We start from the raw sequence: 17,374 nt of genomic DNA, 5'->3' as shown, positions 1-17,374 counted from the left end.
CTTGATGATAGCAGCGTACGTCCTCCCCCGATATGCTAATTGACTATAAAAAAACTGATATGTACGCTAATAACATATAAATGATCATTTGGAAAGGAAAACCTGCTCTTCCCACATGTACATGATTCTATCAACTACTTAACCCTCATGAGTGAATATATCGTTAGCTTCATCTTCCTATATTACAAATTTTGATCATAGATCAGAATACACAGCTAAAACTATTGGACATGCCAGCGAGCATGAATGGTGAAGATGCCAAGATGAATGGTGGAGATGCCAGCGAGCATGAATGGTGGAGATGCTAACGAGCAACACTACAGTAAAGAACATGCTTTAAGCAATTACTATGAAAAATTAAAGGGAACACTTGACAGAAGTACGTAACACCCATCTCTTCTAAAAAATATATGTTTCACCTATATTTCGTTCATTTTCTCAATCACATACTACTTGATTCAAGCCCCACACACGCTGTAACCACAGTGTGTGAGTGGTGCTAAAACATGAAATGATAGAGATAACGCAAGCATAAATGATATTCCCTTAATTCCGAGCAATTTTCTCAAATCACAAATGAATGAAAGAAACACGGTAAAAACGGACATCATTTTGGTTTCTACATAATGCATTAGATGTTATATCATAGATTCAGGAAATGATCATAAATAAATAAATAATGTAAAACATTGTAGCAAATTACAATCCATTCAACCATCCCACCAGTATCCTTGCTTCCTTGCACGCACTGACACAAACATGTGGGGATTGGATCCATCACGCTAGTTCGTGAACCGGTTCAGCACTTGTTGTCTGTTCAATGTATTACAGTGGCCGAAATTCAGCATGAGACATAACAGGTACGCTGTAGTTACAAATAAAATTCAGAAAGAGTACCCTGGTTCAGAGGCATCACACGAGTGTCCAGGCCTCCAGGAGTCCATGGACTCACTACATCTTCTTCAGAGGGTATGGTCACGGTGCCGGCGGGGCATCCCGCGTGCAAGCACCAAGGTCTTGTCGAACTGTTCCATGGTCGTCGTCCATGGCATGCAAGCGTTGACTGCGGGACTGCAACGGATGGCGTTGGAGACGTGTAGCCACGGTGCTGCATAGGCGAGGTGGGGAGGAGGCGTAGGGGACGTCGGCCGGGAGCTGCGCAAGAGGCCGGTCGTGGCGCCGATCATGCATCTAGACAAAAGGCAACCATGGATCGGGAGGCGCGCATGCGCAATGCAGTAAGGGCGGCGCGGAATGAGGAGGTTGAGGAGCAGGCCCGACGCTCGCGCCACGGATGACCGGCGACGGACTGGAACTGGGTGGAACAAGAGGGCCATGGATCTGGGCGAGCACGGGCGGTCGCAGGTGGATTGAGGGGAGATCGCGGCGCGACCCTCGTCAGTGGCGGGCGGTCTCTAGTGGGTGGGCATCTCTGGTGCTGCGCGTCGTGGACTCGCTGCTGACGGCGACCCCGGAGAGCTGACGGCGGCGCATCGGTGAGAGCTGTCGGCGGCGCATTAGGTCGCCTGGGAGCCGACGGCGCATCGGGTCATCTGGGAGTCGGCGGCCAAGCACAACTCGGTGCTGACGGTGACCATGGAGAGCTGCTGGCGGCGCATCGGCTCGCCTGGAAGTGGATGGGAGTGGATAAGAGGAAGGGCATGACCACAGGTTGGATTGAAACGTTTTTTCCAAATGCACTTACACAAGGAGTGCGGGTTGAATAAAAAAGCGCAGGGGTCTTTCTGCAAAACTGTCATGACGGACGACAGAAACCCTATTTGCTTTATTATTAGGGAGAAATTATTATATATACTAGCAAAAGGGCCCGTGCGTTGCAACGGGAAAAAAAAATACCACACGCTTTAAAAAAATTATAATCATTTTGATTTATTAAAATAATAAGCTAACTAACTAATGTAGTCAGTCCTATCCTATTTTGTTGAGAAATCAACCCGTCCATTGTTAATTCCACCATGATGAGAAATTGAGCGGGACAAGCAAAGCAAAACAAAGAGGATACGTGATATGATCAATGGATTGTTATCTTATTTCACTCATGCGATAGAGAATGTGGGATCAGATGACAAACTGAAGGTGGTGTTCCATTCTCTGTCTCTATAACAATACAATCTTACATTTAATACATTCATTAATGAGCAAACAAATCTCCACAAAACAAAATTTCTTGACGGTGTTTGGCACACGGTTAGAGGCATGGGGAGGGAATCTCATCAGATAATGAGTTCCTGCCGGAGGAGGGGATACGATGAGGGGAGCAAGGGTTAGGCGCCTCTATCTGGCCATAAGGAGTCGCCGTTGCCGCGCCATAACCTCAGAGTTCCCCGTGTGAGCCATGGAGGCCCGCCTCCACCTGCAAGTACTTCGCTCCGCCGCGCCTTATCCGCGTGCCGCCGCCGTTCTGCATCGAGCAGACGCATCATCTCAGTCAGCGTAGCTGTCGCGTTGATTTGATCCAGAAGTTGTGCTCGAGCGCCGGAACGGGGGCAGCAAGCGGGCAGAGGTACGACCGCGGAGGCGGGTGGGTTGAGATCGACAACGGTGGTGGTTGAGGTCGGCCGCGGCGGCGAGTAGTGTGACAGCGGCCTGGGCACAGGCCAGGGTAGACCAGGGTCGACGTGATGCGCTCGAGCGCCGCAACCGGGGCAGTGAGCGGGGAGAGGTACGGCTGCGGAGGCGGGTGGGTTGAGATCGGCAACGGTGGCAGTTGAGGTTGACCGCGGCGGCGAGTGGTGTGGCGGCGGCCTGGGCACACACCAGGGTAGCCCAGGGTCGACGGGAGGAGGCGATGCGTGCGGGTATAATTTTTTCAGCGAATCGTTTTTTCCTTTTGCGTTCCAGATAAATGATGGAGCGCTGGTTGAATAACAAAAATTACAGGGGCTTTTTTGTAAAAATGCCTCGATGGGTTTTCCGACGGAAGCAATAGCCTCTTTATTATTACTAGCAAAAGGGCCCGTGCGTTACAACGGGAGAAAAAAATACCACACGCTTTTAATCTTTTTATAATCATTTTGATTTATTAAAATAATAAGCTAACTAACTAATGTAGTCAGTCCTATCCTATTTTATTGAGAAATCAACCCGTCCATTGTTAATTGCACCATGATGAAAAATTGAGCGGGACAAGCAAAGCAAAACAAAGAGGCTACGTGAATTGATCAATGGACTGCTAGCTTATTTCACTCATGGGATAAAGAATGTGGGGATCAGATAACAAACTGAAGGTGGTGTTCCATTCTCTCTCTCTACAACAATGCAATCTTTCATTCATCAGCAAACAAATTCCCACAAAACAAAATTTCTTGCCGGTGCTTGGCACACGGTTGGAGGCATGGGGAGGGGATTTCACCAGATGATGAGTTCCTGCCGGAGGAGGGGATACGATGAGGGGAGCAAGGGTTAGGCGCCTCTATCTGGCCATAAGGAGTCGCCGTTGCCGCGCCATAGCCTCGGAGTTTCCCGTGTGAGCCATGGAGGCCCGCCTCCACCTGCAAGTACTTCGCTCCGTCGCACCTTATCCGCGCGTCGCCGTCGTTCTGCATCGAGTAGACACATCATCCCAAGTCGTTGTAGCTGTCGCGTTGATTTGATCGAGAAGCTGTGCTGGAGCGCCGAAACGGGGGCAACAAGTGGGCAGAGGTACGATCGCGGAGGCGGGTGGGTTGAGATCGACAACAGTGGTGGTTGAGGTCGGCCGCGGCGGCGAGTGGTGCGGCAGTGGCCTGGGCACATGCCAGGGTGGACCAGGATCGACGCGATGCGCTCGAGCGCCGCAACGGGGGCAGTGAGCGGGGAGAGGTACAGCCGCGGAGGCGGGTGGGTTGAGATCGACAGCAGTGGGGGTTGAGGTCGGCCGCGGCGGCGAGTGGTGTGGCGGCGGCCTGGGCACAGGCCAGGGTGCCCAGGGTCGACGGGAGGAGGCGATGCGTACGGGTATAATTTTTGCAGCGAATTGTTTTTTCTTTTTACATTGCAGATAAATAATGGAGCGCGGGTTGAATAACAAAAATTACATGAGCTTTTTTATAAAAATGTCGTGGTGGGTTTTCCGACGGAAGCAATAACCGCTTTATTATATATATATATATATATATATAGGTATATAGATTATTTATTATTATTATTATTATTATTATTATTATAGGTATAGGTATAGATTAGGGAGAGATTAGGGAAAGATATTGTTGGTTGGAATTCAGTCCATCTTTCCTTTCAAGATCACACACCTAAAAAGTAGGAATGAGGCCCTGCGTGCCCACTATATTGGAAAAGGAGTCCCTAAAATATAACGGGCCGCACCCCAACTGTGGGCCAATAGTACACGATCACACACCTGCGCAGGCCGCATGCCGCATGTTTTTATTTTCGAGAAAAAAGGAACTCAGCTGGCTGAGTTTCAAGAAGAAGAAAAAGCAAATCCCATTTTTTCCCTCAAGAAAAGAAACAAATCCGCTTTTTTTTTCAGTTATTCGGTAGTTCGTTGAGACAATATCGGAAACGAATTACAATCCTCTGTTGACGCGTCTATATTCACTCATCAAATCTCGGTCTTCCCCTGTACCCCGCTTCCAAGTTCCAATCCCGATTGCGTGCGCAGCGATGGCGGCTGGGGGGGAGCAGCCGCAGGGCCGGCGGTACTGGCGGTGGAGCAAGGCCGATTTCTTCCCGGAGCCCTCGTTCCAGAGCTGGCGCGCGTACGGCGGCGCGCTCGCGGCCACCGTGCCGCGCCTGCGCGACCGCGTGGCCGCCCGATCGTCCGAGGCCGTCGAGGCGGGGACGCTGCAAGCGGAGAGCGAGAACCCGCTGCGCCGCTGCCTCTCCTGGGTCGACCTCGCCTTCCTCGGGTTCGGCTCCGTCGTTGGCTCCGGCGTCTTCGTGCTCACCGGCCAGGAGGCCCGCTTCGACGCCGGCCCGGCCATCCCGCTCGCCTACGCCGCCGCGGGCTTCTCCGCTCTGCTCTCGTCCTTCTGCTACGCGGAGCTCGCCACCGAGATCCCATCTGCCGGGGGCTCCTTCTCGTACCTGCGGGTCGAGCTCGGCGACATGGCGGCATTCCTCGCCGCCGGGAACATACTGCTTGAGGCCGTCGTGGGGGCGGCCGGCCTCGGGCGCTCCTGGACGTCCTACCTCGCCGCGCTCTTCGGACTCGACACCGACGCGCTCCGCATCCACGTCCCGGCGCTCGCTGAAGGTTTCAATCTGCTCGATCCCATCGCCGTCGTCGTCCTCATCTGCACCTCCGCGCTGGCCATGTCCGGCGCGCGCCTCACCTCCACAATCAACTCGCTGGCGTCCGTGATCGGCATCGTCATTATCGCCTTCGTCATCGGCGCGGGGTTCTCGCACTTCCACTCCAGCAACCTCGTCGAGCCGACCTTCTTCCCCTTCGGGGCGGCCGGCGTGTTCCGCGCGGCGGCGGTGGTGTACTGGTCCTACACGGGCTTCGACATGGTGGCCACCATGGCGGAGGAGACCAAGAACCCCGGCCGGGACGTGCCGCTCGGCCTCCTGTCGTCCATGTCGGCAATCACCGTGGTGTACTGCGCCATGTCCCTGGCGCTGGTCGGCATGCAGCGGTACAGCGAGATCGACGCCAACGCCGCCTACTCCGTGGCGTTCGCCGCCACCGGGCTCAAATGGGCGCGCTACGTGGTGGCGCTCGGCGCGCTCAAGGGCATGACGAGCGGGCTCCTCGTCGGCGCGCTGGGGCAGGCGCGCTACACGACGCAGATCGCGCGCACGCACATGATCCCGCCCTACTTCGCGCTCGTGCACCCCAAGACCGGCACGCCCGTGTACGCCACCATGGCCGTCACGCTCGGCGCCGCATGCGTCGCGCTCTTCTCCAGCCTGGACGTGCTCGCCTCCGTCTCATCCATCAGCACGCTCTTCATCTTCGCCCTGGTCGCCGTCGCGCTGCTCGTCCGCCGCTACTACGTCGCCGGGAAGACCCCGGCCTCGCAGCTGCGCACATTCCTCGTCTTCCTGGCGCTGGTGATCCTGTCCTCCATCGGACTGTCAGTGTACTACAACTCGCGCTACGCCAGGCGGTGGCCGGGGTACGCGGTGTTCGGCGTGGGCTGGGCGGCGGGCGCGGCGGGGCTGGCGCTGGCAGCGAAGCAGCAGCGCCAGCCCAAGGTGTACGGCGTGCCGCTCATGCCGTGGCTGCCGGCCATGTCCGTGGCCACCAACCTCTTCCTGATGGGCTCGCTCGGGTCCATGGCCTACATGCGCTTCGGCATCTGCACGGTGGCAATGCTCGTGTACTACGTGCTCTTCGGCGTGCACGCGACGTACGACGTGGCGCACTCTGCGACAGCGGCCGACGTCGTGGCCGAGAATGCCGAGCAGGGGAAGATTGTGCCAGGGTCCACGCTGCCGGCATGAGACTGCGAGACTGGATTCTAGTTGGGGGTTTGTTATTTTATAAGCCAATTGCCATGTCGGTCTGAACTTTTAGGCTATATTTGGAGGCTGGTTACTCGAATTGTCAGCATAGTTAATTGGGGCAAAGATTCAGAGTCGGATTTATTTTTTTACTCATGAGCAGAGCTTATTCCATTTTCTCGTAGAAGCTAAAACATTTTTTATTCAATTAAGCTTTGCACCTGTGCGATCTTTCATCATTGTTAAAGGGTCTTACTGAAACTAGAAAATGGAAGTCACTGTTATTGTTCAGCTGTGACGTCGTATTCTTTTAAAAAGAGTGAAATCATGCCTGCTAGCGTAAAGCTGAAAGCTGTGTTTCATAAAGCAGTACAGCACTAGTACTATGTCTTGTCTTTTTTAGGAGTACAGCACTAGTACTATGTCTTTTTTTTAGAATTGCACTATTATTATGTCAACATACACACCACTAGTATGAAATGCCAAAACAATGGCACACACGTTTTCACAAAGATTATGTATTCAATTGCAACGTGGTTCAGGAACAGAGCACGTGCTCCTCGCTACCATGACTCCATCCGAACTTTCACTTGATCCTGCACAAATACAGGGAGGAAAAAGAAATAAAAAAGGTTTAACCGCATTGTGAAATGATTCCTCGGCACTCTTTTCCAAGGATCCTGGGAAAAGTTATGTTGTTGTTCATCTTCAATGTCTGGTGTGTTCTTTTCGTCCTGTACTCAGACTAAGTTAAACTTGGAAATGATCTCTATTTTTGTGCAGAATCTGGTGGATTGTTTTCGCTGCAAAAAAAGAGAGACTAGAATATGTTGGATTGCCGATGATCCTTAAATAGTTGTGTGGGTGTTTTCTTACCCCCACTAGAGTAGTAGATTAGATATCGAGTACGAAGGTATGGTGCAAGGGCAACATGGTGTCTTTTTTTTAAAAAAAAAGTCAAAAAACATATCCACAAGTTAAAATATGAAGAAAAAAAACTGTGTGCACTACCGATCCATGAAATTTCGATTGAGAAAATAATGTAATCTGTAAGCTGTACAAATGAGAGAAAAAAATCCTGCACCCCCCCCCCCCCCCCCCCCAAAAAAAGAGGTCCATTTGGAAGTAAATATTTATTTTTTCTTTGTACGCGTAAAATGTTGTGAAATTTTGCACGTATGACTTATACATATGTGTGTGTGTGTTTACAAAAAAAGACATGTTTTTGCCTTGTAGAAAAATGATTTGTCAAAAAGGGCACCATGGTGCTCGTGCACCATTTGCAATTTTCACACGTATGAATTATACATATGTGTGTGTGTTTACAAAAAAATATATATTTCTTTGCCTTGTAGAAAAATGATTTGTCGAAAAGGGCACCATGGCGCTCGTGCACCATTTGCAATTTTTAATTAGATATCATTATTTCTAAGGAAAAAAAATATTAGATATCCTTAAATAGATGAAGTGTCGGCTATCCTTTTTTAGCATCTATGTAGCCCTTTTTGTGCATAAATTTAATGACATGGGATGGTTCAATAGAGTATGCCACTCCCTCCACTCCAAATTAATCGAAGTTATAACTTTGTTCTGAGTAAAAAAAAAGTATAACAGATTTATTAAAAAAAATGCATCAGCATCTAGAACACTAAATTAATTTGATTGGTTTATTTAGAAAACAAGGTTTGTATTAGAAGTGTACCACAAATCCTCAAACTATTGAGGAGTGTCAAGTTAGCCCTAATACTGTGACAATGCACACATTGGTCTAAAAAAAATTCTAAGCATGTCACCCGCAGTCCTATCAGCGCTCGCGCTACTTCACCTTCGACTTGCAGAGGTAGCAGGTTGACTACTCCCACATGGCAATATTTTGCACACCCCTTTATTTGTATTGCCTTCCTCTTTCCACATATCCTTTCCCTTGCCTTCATTTGCACCTCCGACGGCCATAGTCTACATGGGCGCTCTAACATGGTGAACGTGATGAGCTAGCTCCGACGGTGCACATAGAAACCACTATGCCCTTCACTGTCCAGGATGAATCACCTGTGCTGGGAGGAAGTGGGGATGGGGCCGTCCTGATTTTCACGTCAGGTAGAAGTGACTGGGAACGGAGCTTGCATGTTCTTTGCTACCTTCCAACGTGTGCTATCGACGCCATGCCTGCGGGAGTGTGGACGTGGGATAGTGGCGACTGGATTGTGTGAGGGAATCAAGGGGGGGGGGAGGGGTGGATGGCTTGGTCAGATTGATGGCTAGACGACATCCACATATGTTTTGTGCAACAATGAGGGACCCAAAATTAGAAGAGGGAACCTATTAGGGTGTTTTGTGCAACAATTTGTCACATGGCTTGGTTAATCAGCCACCCATGCGTAAAAAAATTGCCACATTGTGGCGGTCAATCAGCCACCCGTGCCAATCAAGGATGATCTCATGTGGAATGGAGTGCGAGTGACACACTTAGCAATCTTTTATGAATTGAATGTGCATTTTCATAGTATCATGACTAACATGACACCCCTCAAATAGTTTTAGGACTTCTGGTATACTTTACTCTTTGTACTATGTATGTTTGGTATGTAAGTAGATTTCACCAAATTTTATATATACTTATAAAATTTAACCAAGATTGACTTCGGACAAACCTATAGCTTCAGTTAATTCGGTAACAAAGAAGTTGACGTCAGGAGCAATGTCAACAGGGTGCATATAATTTACTTCTTAGCCGGTGATAGAAGGAACGATGAAACTGAACTAATCAGCCCCAACTGATATTAGACAATTTAGAAGTTTTCCATTCGCAAAAAAGATGAAAAATAAATCAGACATTTCCATAATTTTTATGCATCGGTGGCCGTGCGTGTTTGAAATCTTGTTGTACCCTGTTCACCATGTGTGCGTCGGTGTGATGGATTGATGTTTTTTTAGAAGCAGCAGCCAGCAAGTTCCTGAATCCTTAAATTGATGCTCAGCCCAACGTCCGTTTTTTTGTGGGCCTTAGCCCAAATTTTAAACCCAGCAGCACCTCCCTCCCAGGTCTGAACCAAGCCCGGCCCAAGGAAAGACGGCAACCGTTCCTACAAGAACCAAAACAAGGCCCACTTATGCCCCTTCCTTTTGCCTCGCCGACTCCCAAACCCTACCGAGCTCCTCCTCCTCCCTCCCCTCGTTGCGGCGGCGACAGAGAGAGAGAGATGGCGAAGTCTCTGCGGTCCAAGCGGGAGAAGCGGCTGCGGACGCTCCGGCGGGAGATCGCGGAGCCCTTCTACGACAAGAAGGAGGCCGCCAAGCAGGCCGCGCAGGCAGCCGCCCTCGAGGCCCCCAAGCTCCCCGTCCGCGTGCACCCGGCGTACGAGGAGTCCCTCGCCGCCGCAGCAGCCGCCTCCGCGGCCGCTGCCGCCAGCCGGGCCTCGGCCATGGGTGAGCCCTTCTCTTTCCTTGATGGATTACCGCAGGGTGATCGGCGTTTCTGAGATCATTGCTCCATTAGGCTTGAATTAGCATTCGAATCGTTTCTTAGTATAGCTCAATTCATCAGGTCGTAATAAATATAGAAAAATACTTCGTAGTAAGCTTTCAGCTCTGAACTTGCGGTGATTATCGTGAAAGTTTGGTCCATGCGCAGATTACCTGTCAGGTGCTGCGTCTACCAATTTCTTATGTAGGGATGAACTGTAGAGTCTGTCTAAGTGACAAGGGTTAATCGCTTAGTTTGGTCTCTTCCTTCTGAATAAGGTTGAAAAGGCCTATGAGGGTTGTTTTGGTGTTTGGTTTGAACTGTATTTCGAGTAGAGTTGTCCGGTTAATGCAAGATTTGGAATGTTATATAAGTTGGAAATAATTTGCAGTCAGTCCTTTTATCAAGCCTTGACCCTTGTGAATTACTGGGAAATATCTGCGTACCTCCTTGTAACTGAAGATTTTGCCCCCAACTTGCATCTTAGCTGCTTATTGCTCAAGTATTTGAAGTTGCTCTCTGATGTCTGGATTGGGTTAGCAATAGAATTTTATTGTTTGTTTGAATTACGCCAGTTTGAGTCACATAGTGTGTCATATAGCTTTGGTTTGATGCTTCTGGGTGCAACTTCTAGAGTCAGCATGCCATTGTTTTTTGTCTTTCCTAACGAATTGTTGGCTTCTGGATTGGATGCTTCAGTGTAAAAGATATACTCCATTGTTATTTAACATGCCGGCCTTTTAGGTTCTTTACTTTCAATTCCATGTCGTCCTTCTGTGTTTTGTTGAGTCATGCTCTCTCTCATGTACACAGAGGTTGATGGAGGAAGCAAGAAGTCTGCATCCTTTCTGAAGCCAATGGGCACCATTAGCAAGAAGAAGGTACAGCTTCACTTGAAGATCAAGAAAGACAAGAGAAAAGCTAGGAAGAAGGGAAATTCTGGGAAGAAGAGTTACTAGATGTGCGAGCTGCTCTGTCATGTATCATGCAATTTTGTTTCGTTAGTTTGAACAATGCATGTAACGGTAATTCTGCTTGTGCGCCTAAGTGTTAACCATCCATTCTAGGGGGTGGCCAACAATGTACTGAAAAACGTCTCAACGATCACTCAAACGAAAATAGTGTCTGCCATGTTCATCTGTTTGTACCCTCTTGTCTGAAGTTGAGCTTGAGCTCACCTGATTAGGAGATTATGCTACTGTGAAATATACTTTGCTTTTGGTGAGACATTTTCATATGTGTGCCGCATTGCTGAGGTCCCAAGAACTCTGCTCCCTCTAAATTATTCATGCAATGGTATATTGGTATATCTCTTGAAGGGTTCTTACCTGCTTCTTCTCTGGCTGGCTAGTACCCCAGTTCCAGCCACAACACATGCCTGCAGATCATAAAGAATGTTACCAGGTTCTCATGATCCAGTGTTCTGTTAGGTAGCATATGGAAACACCATGATGCAGCTCCCAGAATGCATCAAGCAGCCCATAATATAAATTCACTCGCTATCATCTACTCATGTGCACAACAGATTGTGCTGGAAACAAAATAGCACCAGTTGACTTCTAACCACACTGGAGGAATGTTACCCAAACCGTGGCACGGAACTGAATTTTGTGGAACCCATTTGAACCTTTCAAGAACTCTTCTCTATCATGCTCGCAGATGTTACTGAACATAATATCTCACAGAGGTGATGCGTGTCATTATCCATTGTGCCCTGCTTCAAGAACCCGCAATCTGCCCGTCATAGGCCTTTGACGGATCAAGCACGACAGTTGTCTGAATTTTTCTCATGCCGGATGAAATGGAAACACTCAAAGGCAAGTAATGCATTGTTTCTGATCAACCTTTCCGGAACGAAACCACTCTGATATGGTGATATATGATCTCATCAAGAAGGGGGTGTTGTCTGTTCACCAAGCATTTATCCTCTATGTTGTAGATAACATTGCAAAGACCTAAAATCAGTAAGGGGTACTAGGTCAGCAACTTTTGGAATTGGAACAAGTACCTTAGGGTGTGTTTGGTTGCTGTCACCAGGTGAAACGGCACGGGTCGGACCCGCACCAGAGGCGCGTCCCTGCGTTTGGTTTATAGGTGGAACCGGAACCAGGTCGTTCCCACGAAGCGAATATTCCTCCAATATGCGGAATGCGCTGATACCTCCAAATCGGAGGAATCACGCGGAATCGCTCCTGGAGGACGCCCTTTTGCTCGACCCCGCTCGACCTCCTCCTCCCTTCTGATGCGCCGCCGCCCCCCTTCTGCTGCGCCGCCGCCCCCCTTCTGCTGCGCCGCCGACCCCCTTCTGCTGCGCCGCCGCCCCCCTTCTGCAGCGCCGCCGACCCCCTCCATATGTTGCGCCGCCGGACACAAGCACTGCGCCGCCGGCCGCACCACATCAAGCGCTACCGACCCCCTGTTCTTCACCGCCGGCCGGCTCTCCTCTCCTCCTTCCCTCATTCGATCTGCGCAGAAGGGCTGATCCATCTCCTCCTCTTTCGATCTGCGCAGATCGAGGCTTGGGGAGTCCATTCCCAGCTACAAGAGCTCGATTCGGCGACGGGGATTGCACGAGCTGCGAGCTCCCGATCCATGGCGGAGTGGTGCTGCACCTGCTGGTCACGAAAGGGAACCCAACCAAACACTGGAACGGAACCATCCCGTTCCACTTTTTTGCTCATACCAAACACAAGAACGGAACCGACCCGTTCCTCTGGAATGAAACCATTCCATTCCATGACAGTTGGTTCTCCAACCAAACACACCCTTAACGTTTACACTGCAAAGACCTAAAATCAGTAAGGCCTCGTTTGGTTCACCAAGCATTTATCCTCTATGTTGTAGATAACATTGCAAAGACCTAAAATCAGTAAGGCCTCGTTTGGTTAAGGGGGATTGGGGAGGTTTTGAGAGGGAGGGATTTCAGGGGATTGGGTGAATCCCTTTGTTTCACCCAATCCTCTCAAATTCCCGGGGTTTTGCTTCCACTAGTCCTCCGAGGAGGGTTTTGAAACACATGGATAGGAAGGGATTGAAGGAAAATGGAGGGGATTGGGCTAAGCAAACCCCTCCTACCAAATGGGCGCCCGAGGATCTGTAAGGTTTCTGGCCCTTCCGAGGATTTTCTCCTCAAAACCTCCCAAATCCCCCTTAACCAAACGAGGCCTAAGGGGTACTAGGTCAACAACTTTTGGAATTGGAACAAGTACCTTAACGTTTACACTGGGTGGCATATGTCCTGTCGCAAAGAACTCATGAACCGCTTTAACGATCTCCTCTTTCACGGCCAGCCAGTTTTTCTGAAAAAAGAAAAACTATGAGAGAGGGAATGGGAATTAGGGGGCTCTAAGATATACGTTACCTGTTTGGTTGGAGGGAATGAGAATTTATTAGGGATTGCGCATGGGAGTTTCGAGTCCAACTCCCATCATTTTATTAACAGTGGATGGGATGGGAATTGAGAGGGAACTAATTTGCAGAGAACATCTCGGTCCCTCATCATAACTTATGTTGTTGTCTCCCGACTAATTTCCCACGAATTTCCACTAACCAAACAGGGGAATGAACATCCCTCTTAAATCCTCACGTGTAAAACTCATCTAATACTCCCAAACAAGGGATTGGAAATAAAATTACACTTCCCATGTCTAATCTCGTTACAACTCCCTCCTCTAAATTCCTATTCCGCATCCCAAAAGTTACCAAACACGCTGTAACGGAATAAGCTATCCGGAATTTCTTTCTCGGTGAAATCTGCACGCAGGCGCTCATTCATTTCAACCCGCTTCTTCTCGGGCGAGCGAGTACTCGAGTTCCAGCCTTGACACATGCCTGCGGATCATAAAGAATTTCAGATTCTCATGAGAGCATGTTCTGTTAGGTAGCATGCATATGGAAACCCTGGGATGCAGACCCCGGAATGCAGCAAGCAGGCCAAAATGTTAATCCGGTCACAATCATCTACCTCATGTGCACAGCAGATTGCGCTGGAAACAAAATAGCACCAGTTGACTTGTAATCCAGACTGGAGGAATTTTATCCAAACCGTGGCAGTGCCACTGAATTTTGTGCAGCCTGTCTGAACCTTTCAAGAACTCAGCTCTTCATGGTTTCCTGTCATATGACAGATGATGTAATCGAGCGAGATATCTCATGTAAGCATCAATTAGTGGGCATAAGCAGCCACCCAGAACGCCATTTAATTGTCATGGTTTAGCTAGTTGTATTATTGTTTGAACACGGATCTGATCGGACGCATAGCATATGAAATAGGGTTGAGTTGTTCCTGGCACGTCTGGTCTGCCTGATGTATCCCACACGGCCAGTTGCCATGATTGCCCTCACCCGCTGACTGACCCCAAACCTTGAGCTGGTTGGTTAGGGCATCCCCAATGTCAGTGTCACGACTCTCTCATGGAGAAGAGTCATGGATCAAATCAAATCACCCAGAGACAAAAATGGAGAATGGAATTGGTCAGAGCCTAATTACCACGTCACGGTGTGTTGCTGTGCGAAGCCAAAAAAAAAAAAAAAAACTTTTAGCAGACTTGCAGCCGGTCAATGCAAAATTACAAAAGTTTGGCACATCATCTTGTACAGCGACATGGCGCAGAAAACTTCAACCTTTGAACTTTTAGAGTAGACTCCAAATTGCAGTCTACGGACCAGCTCCCCCCAACATGTTTTTATTCCTCCAATTTTCCTATGAAAAACTCGTAGTCTCTCTCTCATTAGTCTCTTCCCTGGCAAAACTTCCATTCCATGTCGTCTCCACTACGTGGTCTCCCGTCTTAACCAACAGAGCCACGATTTTTTCTTCCTAAGAACGCAGAGGAAAGCAGAGCCACACCGGACCGAGAGGCGTGGCGATGGCGCTCCACGGGCACGGCGGGAGGAGGGGGAGGCTCGCCGCCGCCGCGGTGTGGCTGGTCGTGGTGACCACGGCGAGCGTGGCGTCGGCGCGGTTCGTTGTGGAGAAGAACAGCATCAAGGTGCTGTCGCCGCACTCGCTCCGGGGCCGCCACGAGGCCGCGATCGCCAACTACGGCGTCCCGGACTACGGCGGCACGCTGACGGGCGTGGTGCTGTACCCGGCGGACACGAGCCTGGCCACCGGGTGCAAGCCGTTCGGCGCGACGGCGTTCAAGTCCCGCTCCGGCCGGCCGGTGGTGCTCCTGGTGGACCGCGGCGGCTGCTACTTCGCCCTCAAGACGTGGAACGCGCAGCAGGCCGGCGCGGCGGCGGTGCTGGTGGCGGACAGCGTGGACGAGCCGCTGCTGACCATGGACACCCCGGAGGAGGAGACCCCCGACATGGCCTTCCTTGCCAACATCACCGCCCCCTCCGCCCTCGTCTCCAAGCCCTTCGGCGACGCCCTCCGCGCGGCGGCGTCCGACCCCAAGTCCGGCGAGGTGGTGGTCCGGCTGGACTGGCGCGAGTCGATGCCGAACCCGGACGCGCGGGTGGAGTACGAGTTCTGGACCAACAGCAACGACGAGTGCGGGCCCCGGTGCGACGAGCAGGCGGCGTTCGTGGCGGCGTTCCGCGGCCACGCGCAGCTGCTGGAGAAGGCCGGCGACGCGCTCTTCACGCCGCACTACATCACCTGGTTCTGCCCCGCCGAGTACCGGGGCACGCGGCAGTGCGCGTCGCAGTGCATCAACCGCGGCCGGTACTGCGCGCCGGACCCGGAGGGGGACCTCGGCGCCGGCTACCGGGGCCGCGACGTGGTGCTGGAGAACCTCCGGCAGCTGTGCGTGCACCGGGTGGCCAGCGCCCGGAACGCGTCGTGGGCGTGGTGGGACTTCGTGGCCGACTACCGCGTCCGGTGCTCCATGCGGGAGAAGAAGTACTCCCGCGGGTGCGCCGAGGAGGTGGTGGCGTCGCTCGGCCTGCCGTCGGAGCTGGTCGAGCAGTGCATGGGCGACCCCGACGCCGACGCCGACAACGACGTGCTCAGGACGGAGCAGGTCGTGCAGGTCGGGCAGGGCAACCGCGGCGACGTCACCATCCTGCCCACGCTCGTCATCAACAACGTGCAGTACCGGGGTAAGAGCACCATCGGGCTTGGTGCCTTTCTCCTCCTCATCCCGTCGCCGTTGCTGCATTTGGTCTGACAGAAATGGACCGTGGTGTCTTGTCTCTTGTTTTTTGCAGGGAAGCTGGAGAGCACGGCCGTCCTCAAGGCCATCTGCGCCGGTTTCAAGGAGACCACGGAGCCCCGCGTGTGCATGACACAAGGTGTTTATCTTCTTACAACCTGATCACAGTTGCCTGCTGTTTTCCTGATCGAATCACTGACTAATCTGTATGATCTGTCTGGTAGATATGGAGACGGACGAGTGCCTGCACAACAACGGCGGCTGCTGGCGCGACGACAAGACCAACATCACCGCCTGCAAGGTACAGCATCCACCATTCCTTCTCTGAATAAACAACATTCAAACAGTTGCAGTGGCGTTTGTCCAATCGATTGTCAGAGCACGTTGGGGGCACTGCAGGACACGTACAGGGGGAGGGTGTGCGAGTGCCCGGCGGTGGACGGCGTGCAGTACGAGGGGGACGGGTACAAGGAGTGCAAGCCGGTCGGCCCCGGCCGGTGCGCCGCCAACAACGGCGGGTGCTGGAAGGAGACGAGGCACGGCAAGACCTTCTCCGCCTGCAGGGGCTCCGAGTCGCTCAGCGGCTGCGAGTGCCCGCCGGGCTTCAAGGGCGACGGCCTCACCTGCCAAGGTGCCTTCAACTCCTTCTGCTGCTCCCGTCTGCAGTTTCTCTGTGGATGACTGATGCCGGAGCCGCCATTGCATTGCAGACGTGGACGAGTGCAGCGACAAGGTGGCGTGCACCTGCCCGGCCTGCTCCTGCAGGAACACCTGGGGCGGCTACCACTGCGGCTGCGGCGGCGGCGGCGGCAACCAGGTGTACGTCATGGCCGAGGACACCTGCGTGGGGAAGAGCGCGGCGGCCACGGGGTGGCTGGTGACGGCGCTGGTGCTCTCGTGCCTCGTCGGCGCCGGGCTCGCCGGCTTCGCCTTCTACAAGTACAGGCTCAGGGTAAGGACCAGCGCTGTCAGAGGCAGCCTCCTCCGTCTCGAAATGTAGATCGTCGTTGCAGTACTAGATCTTTGTTGGCTGACGGAAGCAAAAATGAAAATCTGGTGCAGCGGTACATGGACTCGGAAGTGGCGGCGATCATGTCGCAGTACATGCCTCTGGAGGGCCAGAGCAGCACCGGCGGCGAGAACCGGCCGCTCAGGGAGGAGGCCGTCGAGGCAGCATAGATGGCCAGGTATAACTCTAGTTTTGGCATCCAAAATCTCTCAAGGCTGTGAGTTCAGGTGCTGATTATTGGTGTCGTTTGCTTGATTTAATTGATTGTTATGTTATTGTTCATACTTGCAGACAGCTCTGGGGTTTCAAGATGGATTTCCCACAAATGGTGAATAATACCATGGCGCGTATGAAAGAGGTTGCTCATAGCTTTACCTGACGCGGGTGGCA

General features: G+C 51.6%; 3 protein-coding genes across 3 annotated transcripts; all 3 read left to right on the top strand.

Annotated features, from left to right (window-relative positions):
• Positions 1-4,186: 4,186 nt before the first annotated feature.
• LOC123430720 (cationic amino acid transporter 8, vacuolar-like) lies at positions 4,187-6,650 on the top strand. Its single transcript, XM_045114565.1, has one exon. It carries the CDS (start codon positions 4,624-4,626, stop codon positions 6,409-6,411), a length of 1,788 nt encoding a protein of 595 aa, XP_044970500.1. The 5' UTR covers positions 4,187-4,623; the 3' UTR covers positions 6,412-6,650.
• A 2,874-nt stretch (positions 6,651-9,524) lies between these two features.
• On the top strand, positions 9,525-11,103 carry LOC123427644. The gene is made up of 2 exons (XM_045111734.1): positions 9,525-9,837; positions 10,688-11,103. The coding sequence occupies exons 1-2, from the start codon at positions 9,612-9,614 to the stop codon at positions 10,831-10,833; spliced, it is 372 nt and encodes a 123-aa protein (XP_044967669.1). The 5' UTR covers positions 9,525-9,611; the 3' UTR covers positions 10,834-11,103.
• A 3,312-nt stretch (positions 11,104-14,415) lies between these two features.
• LOC123427642 (vacuolar-sorting receptor 7-like) lies at positions 14,416-17,159 on the top strand. Its single transcript, XM_045111730.1, has 6 exons — positions 14,416-15,922; positions 16,031-16,114; positions 16,200-16,276; positions 16,375-16,606; positions 16,686-16,927; positions 17,038-17,159. The coding sequence occupies exons 1-6, from the start codon at positions 14,743-14,745 to the stop codon at positions 17,152-17,154; spliced, it is 1,932 nt and encodes a 643-aa protein (XP_044967665.1). The 5' UTR covers positions 14,416-14,742; the 3' UTR covers positions 17,155-17,159.
• The last annotated feature ends 215 nt before the right edge of the window (positions 17,160-17,374 follow it).

This window comes from Hordeum vulgare, chromosome 2H (genome assembly GCF_904849725.1).
Source record: "Hordeum vulgare subsp. vulgare chromosome 2H, MorexV3_pseudomolecules_assembly, whole genome shotgun sequence".
NCBI lineage: Eukaryota > Viridiplantae > Streptophyta > Magnoliopsida > Poales > Poaceae > Hordeum > Hordeum vulgare.
Note: the sequence above shows the minus strand (reverse complement) of the source record. Positions and strands in the feature narration are given on the sequence as shown.